Source organism: Onychomys torridus, chromosome 14 (genome assembly GCF_903995425.1).
Source record: "Onychomys torridus chromosome 14, mOncTor1.1, whole genome shotgun sequence".
NCBI classification, from domain to species: Eukaryota; Metazoa; Chordata; class Mammalia; order Rodentia; family Cricetidae; genus Onychomys; species Onychomys torridus.
In genome coordinates this window covers 33769594-33781294 of record NC_050456.1, presented here as the reverse complement: position 1 = coordinate 33781294, position 11701 = coordinate 33769594, and the positions used below count along the sequence as shown (strand labels likewise).

Here is an 11701-nt window from a genome sequence, read left to right as displayed (position 1 = left end):
GTGCAAAAGTGGCACACATTTCTTGGTGGTAACCAACAGGTCTCTAATTGGACTTAAGACCCACTCAATAAGAAAGAAACAAAGCCTGGTACTGGAAACTGAAAGAGTTAAGTGTAAGAAAGAGGAATGAATATCAGTCCCAGTTGTAACATTCTGTAGCTCCAGCAAAACATCCCGAGGCCAGCCTGGGAAGAAAAACAGCCCCTGTGGAAAGTCCCCACAGCTGTACTCCCCCCACCCCCTACTGATCTTCAGACTAGCCAATCATGTATCCCCCCCACCATGTGCTGATCTTCAAACTAGCCAATCCTGTATGCTATGCTAATTTTGTGGGTTTTGCCTTTTAAAAGATGCCTGTAACTGCTGTTCCGGGCTTCTTTCACTGCTCAGTGCAAGGGAATCCAAGTTTCTGGGGCACCCACCTGAGAGGATAGTACCCTGAGTCTGGGGTCTATCAAAACCTAGCCAACTACCCAGGGTTGTGAAATCATAGATCTTGGAGAACATACAACCACCACTTTATTAAACTAGTATAATATCCAACTACATTCTAGCTATTTGTCCGTATACACACAGAGAAGTGTAGTTCTCACCCCCTATCAGGAAATGTCCCTTTGCAACAGATAGACTAAGAGACCATTATGGAAAACCACAACCAATCAAACTGCAGAATTATGGAGCTCAGTCTCAACAATCTCCCACTCCTGAGGCTCAGGGAATGTTTCAGAAGAGGGAGAAGGAAGGATTTTAAGAGACAGAGGATGATGCAATTTGCTATGAGACTGTGTCTCCGAGGATTGTCAGATGCTACACCTATAAGGACTCACCAACATGACTGTTAAACATGAGCTGAATGAGGACAAGAAGACATGCTGAAGTGGGGGGAAGCCAAGAGGGCTTCAACCCCACACGAAGAAAGACAGGATGAGAGTGGGAGAAAGTCTTCACCAGGGAAAAACACGTCAATTGGTTGTCCAAAACCAAATGGTTGGCCCTAAAAACATACATACAAGTAACACACCGATTGAATAGGTTATATTTAGGAATGTCTGTGTATATTCACACACATACATACATACATGGAATAACAATTAATAGAAAAAGGAGGCCATTTGTAAGAGAGCAAGGAAGGGCATATGGGAAGGTTTGGAGGGAGGAAAGGGAAGGGGGAGATGAGACAATCTCTAAAGTAAAAAAATATGAATGGACTCAAATAGAAACTCAATGACAATTTTATTAGAGTTTAAAAGAAAAACACCTCAGGACATGCAAACTGTAAACCTTAGCAGCTGCCCAGATAAAGAGGGAGGAAAGAAGAAAACAGGCCATGCCATTTGAGTTAAGAAAGCACTGAGGTCAGACACTAGGTGGCAGGCAGAGGGAGCTTTAGAGAAAAAGTAAAAAACAAAACAAAACACAACAACAACAAATCCCACAGCATTGCAACAGGCTCCAAGACCGTCACACAACCGACTCCATGATGGAAGTATCATGCAGGCCATGAAGCTCAGCATGTAGTAGACAGCATCACCTGCCAAAACAAAAACAAAGACCTAATCCATGAAAATCCATAGTTCTGGGTGTTAGTTCTTTACCGGCGCTCTTACCCTGCGAGGAACATGTCCCAAACACGACAAATCCACAGAAGAGCTGTTTATTAATATGGATAGAGGATAGAGGTGATAGGCCTGTGTGAAGCACACACGTGAGTGAAGAAAGGAGAGAAGAGGAGGAGAGGAGAGACCTGAGGAGAGAGAGACCTGTGCAAAATGGCGCCGGCTTTTTAAAGAGTGAGCCGCGCATGCGTACAGGACCGCATATGGCTACTCCACGCATGCGTGTAGATTACATGGCCGCGTGCGCTTTACGCAACCATGTAAAGCCACGGAGTCCTAGTCACGTGAGATGTTCTTACCTGGAAATGGCTATTTTGAACCGGAAATAACTAGGCGGTCCTCCGGGAAAGCCCAACCGTGTGGACATGTTGTGATTTCCTATCACTGGGAAAGTCTCTAAATGTACTACCCTTGGTTTTTTTTTTTTTTTTTTTTTTTTTTTTTTTTTTTTTGCTTCTGTAGTTCTGCTTCTGGCTAACTGAAGTATGTCAACCCAAGATATGTTTTTGGTTTTTGCTTTTTCTTAAAAGCTCACCTTGAGAAAGGGCTACACTGGGATCTCAGACACCCAGCATAGTCACTGGCTGGCTAACTGAACGAAAAGGAGGACATGACCACTCCCAGGTATGGCTGAAGAGAAGGATTTTTTTGTAGATATGAGGGAGAGTACAGCCAGAGGCATTTGGAAAGGGAAGTGAAGCCTAGCCTCTGGGCTGGAGAGGTGACCAGGTGAGAAGTGCTGGGAGGAAACAAGGATACTGCTGAGCCTTGTTCTGGGTCTCTTTGGGACCTGACACCAAGACTTTCTAAACCCATGTCTGAGCAGTCTTCCCTGGTGGATACCCAACACTGGCATTACAAAAGCAAACTGAGGTTCTTGCCAGCATCCTGAAGAGAAAGATAGAAGAAATAGGAAAGGAAAACTTGCAACTTTCTGAGGCAGGACTCAGAAGGGTGAGCAGACCCAGGCAAACTTCATGACAATTCATAGGGGCTATGCTAGGGCAGAGGGAATTCTGGGATGGGAAAATATAGTTCATTAAAGGGATAATTAATTGCCTATGTCTTTGGCCTAAGATGAATCTGACTTCCTCAGGGTGGTCCTGCCTTCTGGAGGTATGAATTCATGAATCCACACAACTCTATTAAAGTCTGAGACAATCACACGTCTTCACCTAAAGGTCAATCCTACTCTTCACTGTGCATGGAGAGAGGCAGTTCATGCAGCCACTCCTGAGTCCCCTCTCCCACTCCAGGTTGGATTTTTGAGATAGGAAAGTCTTCTCCATTTTCCTCAGGAGTGGTTTTGAATTAATCACTTCCACTAATTTCTGTACTAGTGTTATGAACCTTAGATTATGGTTATCGTGGGACCAAGAGACAAGATTGCAAATCCTTAATTTATAATGTGCTACCCACTGAAAGTTGGCCTCCAAAGTCTGAGAACGAACGGTATTGAACAGATTTCTGGAATGATCCAAAGTCTGGCAATTTTCTACTCATCATAAAGATGTCTTTTTTTTTTTTTCAAATAAAGTTGTTTTTAAGATTTCTTCATTTAGGATATGGACTAGTGGCCTATCACACATGGAAACCTCAGGCACTCACCTATACCTGATGGACTTTCTCTTTTATAATAAGAGTAGGAAGAAGAGGATTAAGGGATGGGCACATTCATATAAAGCTGACAGGGAAGATTTTGCTTTCAGACTTTGGAGGCCAACCTACTTCTCTGCCAGTTCTCTTCCTCATGTTTCATCCCACACTTTTTGAGTAAACACATTTTTTTGGGGGGGAGGGCCTGGAAGTCTTTACTCCATGTCTGTTTTATTTCTGAAGCTTTGTCATGTCCTGTGTCAAGATCACTGGAAGGCTCCTCTTATAGGCTACCAAATGTCCTTAGCTTAGCTCTCCTGTGATTTATATCTGCATTATCTTAGTTTTATTATTTTATTTTTTGAGACAGACTCTTGCCATAACCCAGGCTGACTTCAAAGCAATTCTTATTGATTGTGGCAAGAAAGAAATGGAAACTATGGGGACACAGGAGAGCAGAGAAGCCCCTTATCCTGGAGTCAGATTCAAGCCTCTGGCAGCTGAGAAGCAATTAACTGTCATTGGCTGTAGACTCTACTGACATAGAGTAACTATTCCTTTCACATGCAGGTATCTTACATTAAAATAGCAAAGACCGGGCTTAAAGTCGTAATGTTTATGACCTCACTTAAGGCCCTATTCTTTCCCCAAACTTCCAGGGCGGTGGTTCTCAACACGTGGGTTTTGACCCCTAGGGTCAAATGACCCTTTCATAGGGATGGCCTAAGACCATCAGCCAATACACATATCTACATTAGGATTCATAACAGTAGCAACAGTACAGTTATGAAGTAGCAACGAAAATAATTTTATGGTTGGGGATCACCACAATATGAAGAACTTTATTAAAGGGTGCAGCAATAGGAAGGTTGAGAACCACTGGTCTAGGGAATGGTACTCAGGGGCAGAGTGTTTGACCATCATCTGTGAGTTCCAAGGTCAGATAGCAGGTAAGGAAAAAAAAATTGCCTGGAGAGATGGCTCAGTGGTTAAGAGCACTGGCTGCTCTTGCAGAGGACTTGAGTTCAATTTCCCAGCAACCACATGGTGGCTCACAACCATCTGTAACTCTAGTTCCAGGGGAGTCAAGACTTTTTTCTGACTCCCATGGGCACATGGTACACATACATATATATGCAGGAATTCATACACCTAAGTCTTTAAAAAAAAAAATAGAAAAAGAAGCCACTGGAGTGGCTGGGAACAGAGCTACTTTATCGTTCCGGCTCCTTCCTATTCTTAATGTTAAATTCCTGATCCCGCCCACCCCACAAATTAGGACAGTGAATCACTATGTATTACAGGGCTGCCCTTCAATTCTCCATCCTCCTGCCTCAGCCTTCCAGTGTTGGGATAACAGGCGTGTGCTGCCAGCTGGCAAGGTGCACTCTGGAGACCCCGGCCACAAAATGCACTGCAGCCGATGTCCACTGAGAAGAGTGTTTTATTCTACCACGGGACTTCGATTCTTCAAAAGAAAAGAAAACTACATTTCCGGCCGGGATAACTCCAATTAAACGCTAAAATGAGAATAACACTTTACGTTCAGTCTGCTTGCCGGGAACACATTTTTTTTTTTTCTGAAAAAAACAGAACGGTGAATTGAAAGGAAAGAATCCCTTCAAACTCACTAAACATCTTCTCTCCCCAGAAAGGGCTTAGACGGGGAAGGACCCCTCCCCTCGGTGGGCGGAGCCTGAGACGAACAAGTGTGGCCCGGAAGGGTCAAACTTAGTGACTCCCGCCGCGCGCGCTGCGCGAGCTCCGAGGGGGAGTCGGGGGTGTCCATGGTTGTCTGCCTTTCCCACGCAGAGCATCACGGGAGGAGGGAGCGCCCTCCCTGTGGAGAGCAACAAAGCCCACGTGCCGCCGTGGCGCTGGCGGCCCGGGTCCCACGCTGCCGGCTCCCACAAGCCTGGTCCAGGCGGCGCCGGGGAGGGGGGCGGGGTTGAGGCCGCCGTCTGTTTCCGGGAGTCCCCGGAAGAGGCTGGGTGACGCCATTTCCGAGCGTGCCAATCCGGGGCCCCGGAGGGCGGGCTCTTCGGATTTGAATTCCAGCGCTGCTGCCCGTCGGTGTGGAGGACGCGAATGCGGCCGGGGAGCGGGGCTCGGGTCGGTGTGTCTGCGGTCACGCGTGTCGTCCCTCCCCGGGCCTCCGTGGGCCCGCCGGAGGCGCAGCGAGCCCTGGGGCGCTAGGGCCCCTGGGCCCGGAGCCGAGCGGTCGCCACGCCCCGGGCTGCTGCCTTCCCTGAGGTAGGTCCGCTCGGGGCCCTCCCTCCGTCCCCCGCCCCCGGGAGGGGTCGCCGGGGACCACCGCCCCGCTCCTCCGCGTTCGCGATCGCGCAGAAGAGTTCGCACGGCCGCGCGCTGGCCTGGCTGCTGTGGCTCTTAGACGTTTGCTCCAAAATCAGAGTTGTCGGGAGCCATAGTGTGTCAGGGCCCCCAGCTCCTCCGCTCCGGGCCCGGCACTCGGAGGGACTTCCGCTCACCTTTTCTTGGGATCAGATCCCAAGCGTGTTGCAGGCTTTTGTGTCGTTTTGTTGTTCGAGACAGGGTTTCTCTGTGTAGATTTGGAGCCTGTCCTGGACTCGCTCTGTAGACCAGGCTGGCCTGGAACTCAGAGATCCGCCTGCCTCTGCCTCCCGAGTGCTGGGATTAAAGGGGTACGCCACCACCGCCCCGCAGTTGTTGCAGGCATCTTTAGACGTTAGAAAAAAAAAATTATTTGGAAAATGGAAAGCCCCTTCGTCCTTTCCTTAAAGGAAAAAACTGCAGCCAGGTGCATTTGTTGTTGTTTGTTGTTGATTTTTGAGGCTATAGTTTAATTGCATTTCTCCCTTCCCTTTACTCCCTCCAAACCCTCCCTTACACACACACACACACACACACACCTCTTTACTCTCCTTGAAATTCAGTGGTTCCTTTTTCACCAATAACAATTGCATGCATATACGTGTACACATATATATCCCTAGGTGTAACCTGCTGAGTCCGCGAATGTGTGTTTTCAGAGCTGACCTATTTTGTTTTTTGTTGTTTGACGGGTTTCTTACGTGTATATGCTCATAATCGTGTGGTTTCTTTTTTTAGTTTTTCGAGACAGGGTTTCTCTGTGTAGCTTTGGACCCTGTCCTGGATCTCACTCTGTAGACCAGGCTGGCCTCGAACTCACAGAGATCCACCTGCCTCTGCCATCCCGAGTGCTGGGATTACAGGCGTGCACTCGGTTTTTTAAAACGGGGCTATAAAGCCTGTTTTGTCTTTCAATGCTGGAAACAATTGACGTCCTTCTTACATTGTTTTTGTTGTTGAGTAAATAAGTTGTCACGGGTGGGAGGGGGGGGAGCTTGGCCCTATAGGCCGTAAGGCGCAATTAGGATGTGTGTCCGTCGTCGTCCCCCCCCCCCCCCCGCAAGGTTTGTCTTTCGAATATGCTCTGTTTATCCACACAAACATTCCTTATGATATTATGCTATTATAAAAATTTAACAGACATCTCACCAAGCGGGCATCAGTTGTTTGGAAAGAAATGCTCTTGCATGGGTCCACTGGAGAGTTTTTTTGTGGTGATGATGCTTCAGAAGCGTCCAAGTTAGACCCTACATACTCTGTGAAATCCTTCAGCTGTGGCAGGCTGAGAGGATTGCATTGGTAATGTCCCAGGAGGCCCCTTGAGAGTGTAGGACTTTGACTTGACGGGTCTCTGTGGGCCTGAAGTTCACTGTGGCCAAGATCTCAAGTCCTCTTGCCATGGGTATCAACAAAGGCTAGAGATGGCCATGTTTCGGGAACATGGCAGTGATCCCTAGACACCATTACCAAAATTCTAATTTTTGTATCATTTTGTTGGGCAGTAGCTTTGCTCTCTTCGGGCTCACATCTTGGGATTGGCTCATTAACATACCCACAGCATCTTGAGGTTCATTAGCATATTGACCGGGTCCTGGGCTAGGCTCGCATCTGGGTGGCCTTTCTCTTTTTGCCATCATTATTTCAAGTTGCACAAAAATGGCTTTTAATCTATGTTCCTTACAATCACCTTTACATGTGGGCAGCTTATTATTGCAGTTTAATTTTGATCCTTGGGTTGCCCAAGCTAGGCAGGCAGCAAGCATCTGCCACTACGCTGTGGCCTCCTGTTTACCATTTCCTTTGAAACAGGGTCTGTTGTTGACTTGGCTCTGTGGCTCCCATGGAGACCTGGAACTCTCCGACCTCCGGTCCCCACCCCCCCCCCCCCCCGCTGTGCAAATAGCTAGGACTAAAGGCCTGTACCTCAGGCCAACTTTTATCTGTCCTTGAAATTCCTGTATGTTGGTATAGAATGGGCGTGTTTCCAGCTTATTTGCAATTTTTATTTGTGAAGCAGTTCATCAGATTGAGGAACTGAGATTAGGTCACTTTGACCATACTTTGCCAACTTCTCCTGCGATTGTATAGTCTCTTCACTTTTATTTTTAGAGTGTAGTTTTTTTAAATCGGTATAGTTAGTGGATATTACTAACTCCCGTCACTGCCCACCTGATGAATATACATCTGTTGAGTGCTAGGGCTGTAGCTCAGTGGTTATATGCCTCGCATGCCTGAAGCCCTAGGTTCATTGTCTAGCAGTGCTAAAATAAGTAAATAAATGAATAAAGCATATCAATACATAGTTGTTGAGATAAAGTTTGTGAGAAAATGACAATGGCTTTTCTGTCATAGGGCCAGATTTACAAGATATCTGATGTTTGTCAGCTGTTGAAAAAATACTTCAAGTAGCAGGGTGTGGTGGTACGCAGCCCTTTAGTCCCAGGACTAGGGAGCGGAATCTCTGAGTTTTAGGCCGGCATGGCCTACAGAGCAAACCCTGTCTCAAAAACAAACAGAAAGAAAGAAAGAAAGAAAGAAAGAAGGAAGGAAGGAAGGAAGGAAGGAAGAATAAAAAGTACTTCTCAGTATCCCCCCTATAATAAATTATTAGATAAAGTAGGATTTTGTATATGGATTTTCAAGTTGCTTATTCACTTTTTGAAAAAAAAAAAGTTTTGATAGCCTTTGATCTAATGGCTTTGGTAATTATTTTTCTGTGTTTTGAGACAGGGTCTCATAGCCCAGTCTGGTCTGTTTTGTTTCAGCTGCCTGTGAATGCTAGAACATGGGTGTGTGCCACCATGCCCCATATGTAGTAGTATTTTCCATGATAGGTCTTTTCCATTTAGATGTAAAAAGTTATTAGGATTGTTATAAATTCAGTAGTAAGAGATGCTGTAATCTTGACTAGTAAATTCCAGGCAGCTAGTATTGAAATACTAATTTTCTAATTATTAATACAATGTGTGGGTCTATACTTGGAATTTGTATTTCTAGTTCTGGAAAATACAATTTACATGAAGAACAAAAGCAGGTGTGGTAACAGGAGCTGGTAACCCAGCACTAGGATGGCCAAGGCAGGAAGAATGCAAGCTTGACGCCAGCCTGGACTGTAAAGCAAGAGAGAAAGAGACAAGTTTAAAACTGTATATACTTAAATAAATAATTTTTCTCCAAAAATTCTAAATGGCAATACATTTAAAGAATTACGATAAATTCAAATTCCTTCTTTATTTGAAGTTTTTGACTAAAATCTTATAATTTAAATATTCTGTAGCATAATAGAGCCAGATTATTTAAATAATTAAATGGGTATATCAGCATTCATTAGGATCATTGTAGCTGGTGCCTTAAAATTTTTAAGTGCACAAAGGGAAGTACATTTGTTAACTTACTTTTTTTGTAGCCTAATGTAGTACCTAATGCAGATGTCATTTTTGTTTAATGCAAATACTACTTGGAACCTTAAAGACTTGATGTTTGAATAAATTTCATTGCTGCACTAGAATGCTTGTATAGCATGCTCTAGATCCTGGGTTTGATCTCTAGCTAGCATCAGAATCAAAAATGTACAGGAAACCTGATCCTAGGTGGCTCTAAAACCCCTTTAAAAATCACATTCCCATAGCTATCAGGTAAATTTAAAAAACAGATGTTTATAAGTCAGAACCTAGAGATATTAACTAAGTTATTTGTTGGATGGTGCCCCCCCCCTTTTTCTGGTAAGTAGGCAGTTTTGAGTGCCAAACTGCTTTTTTTCTTGAAAAATGATGAAAACTGTAATTTAACAAAAATGTTAAATATTAGTCTGAGTTGTGATCTTTATTTTGTGTTGATAAGAACCAATTAAACCTTTTTATTGGTATACTGTTACGGAAGATTGGTAAATTTAAAAATCACCAAACAATGATACAAGTTTATTTTATTACAGGTTTCTCTGGACTCCTGTTGAAGTTCTGCCCAGAAACTTGTGTTGATTGAATTTTCTTCTATAAAAAGAATTTTGTTGCCACTGTCTTATCAAGATGATTTCAACACCTTTGAAACATTCAGGAATTTATTTGTCTCCTGGGACATCTCGAAGAAATCTACCTGTAGACGCAGTCTTTATTGACAGCATTCCTTCGGGCACACTTACTCCTATAAAAGATTTGGTGAAATATCAGAAGTCCTCTCTAAAACTGAATGGTCATAAAAAGAATCAGTTATCAGAAACGGCAACTTGTAACAATAAAAATAGGTTTCAGTCCACCATGCTATCAGAGGCTACCCCTTCAAACAGCTTTCTTGATGTCAGTGCTATAAAGCCCAATGTGGATGGATTAAGAAACGAAAAGATCTATGAAACACCCGGAAAAATCTTTCAAAGAATGAAAGAAAAAGTGCAGCGGGACAAAGAAGAACAAGCGTCAAGGAGCAATGACCTGTTAGGGTCACCAAAATGTGAACGTAGTAAAGTCTGCACTTCTAACCGAGATAAGAAAATTCAGTTACAACAAACCTACCTCTGTGAGGAAAAAGAAAAATCATTCCAATTCAATAATACTCTATTAGGAGGTTAGTTTATGCATGGATTTAAGAAAAAGCTACAGTGTCTTTTTAATTGTTTAATGTGTCAGACCCTTTTAAGTTCTTGGGATATCATAATGAAGAGAGTACCAAAATGTCTGCTCACATTCTGGAGAATTTTAAAAGTAATTTTTATGGTACAATAGGACAGAAAAACAGAAAGAGGGGGGTGGTGAGGAACTAGACATAGTGGCAAGTTCCAGCAAAATCCAACACTGAAGAGGCTATCAGGAGCATTGCTTTTTGTTCAGTACTAACCTGGACTACTGGCTATATAGTGGGACCTTGTCTCAAAAACCAACAATAAAAGGTGTAGTAAAGATGATAGCTCTAAGTGAAAGGTGTATTGTGGTCAGAATAGGCTTCAGTGAGAAGATGAGATTTTAGGTGCAAAAGTTTGTGAGGGAATCATTGTATATTAGAACAACTAACCTAACCTAAATTCGGGGACTAGCTGTGAGTTTAGTGCATCATGAGTGAAGAGGCAGCTCAAGAGGACATTAGAGATAAGAAGTCAGTTAACAGGATTTTCACTGAGGAAAATAAGGCTGAGTTACACAGAAATTATCTAGAGAGAGAAAGTTGGGAGGGAGGGGGAAGGAAAAGAAAGACTATGTCTTATGATAGGGATAATTGTTGATTAGCAGTGTCCTGGAAAAATAGAAGTGGTAAGAAATGAAAAATGGAATTCCTTCCTTCCTTCCTCCCTCCCTCCCTCCCTTCCTCCTTCCTCCCTCCCTCCCTCCCTCCCTCCTCCCTCCCTCCCTCCCTCCCTCCCTCCCTTCCCCCTCCCTCCCTCCCTCCCTCCCCCCTCCCTCCCTCCCTCCCTCCCCCCTCCCTCCTTCCTTCCTTCCTTCCTTCCTTCCTTCCTTCCTTCCTTCCTTCTACTGGGGGTTAAGTCTGAAGCCTCGAGTATGTAAGTACTGTCACTAGCCTGGTGGAGGTTTTGTTTTTGACGAGGTCTTGCTATGTAACCTAGGCTAACCTGAACTTGAGAGATTCTTGTTTTAGTCTTTTAAGTGCTAAATTTCAGGTATGTGCCACCAGGCCTAACAGATATAAGAGGATTTGGGGTACGGATCAAAGAGTACACAAAACAATGCTTCTTATATGAAGTAGGAGGGTAAAAAGGAACAAATGAAGCAATGCAGGATGTGTGTGTATCATGTGTATGAATGTATGTGTACACTCTTGTGTGTGGTGTGTGTGTATGCATGCATGTATATGTGTGAATACATGAGTCAGAGATAGGCTTTGAGGGCAGATGAAGTTCTTGTCTGAGATTCTGATGACTCTTTGTCCAAAAGTACACACATAAAAAAATGGTCATTTTGTTCTCTGGCACAAATTTTAATTATTACCCTTTTATGTATGAAAAACTGCTTGCTTCTATATTCAAAATGCATTAAAATACAAATCAGAATAAAATGGAAATAGTACTACTAGTCCATATTTGTCTAATTGACAAACTTAAATTTCTTTGAAGGCCTAAAAATTTTGTCCAGAACTGGGTTTGGTAATATATTCCTGCAATCCCAGTATTCATGAGGCTTTCAGACTTGAGGTCA

General features: G+C 43.9%; 1 protein-coding gene across 2 annotated transcripts in view; it reads left to right on the top strand.

The window, feature by feature from the left end:
- The first annotated feature begins 4942 nt into the window (after positions 1–4942).
- The window catches only part of Mis18bp1 (MIS18 binding protein 1), a 37198-nt gene continuing 30439 nt past the window's right edge, over positions 4943–11701 (top strand). For both annotated transcript variants that reach the window (XM_036206563.1, XM_036206562.1), the window contains exons 1-2: positions 4943–5465; positions 9496–10121. In XM_036206563.1, coding sequence (XP_036062456.1) covers positions 9590–10121 — 532 coding nt within the window. In that variant the 5' untranslated portion in view covers positions 4943–5465; positions 9496–9589. The remainder of the gene's footprint in view (positions 5466–9495; positions 10122–11701) is intronic.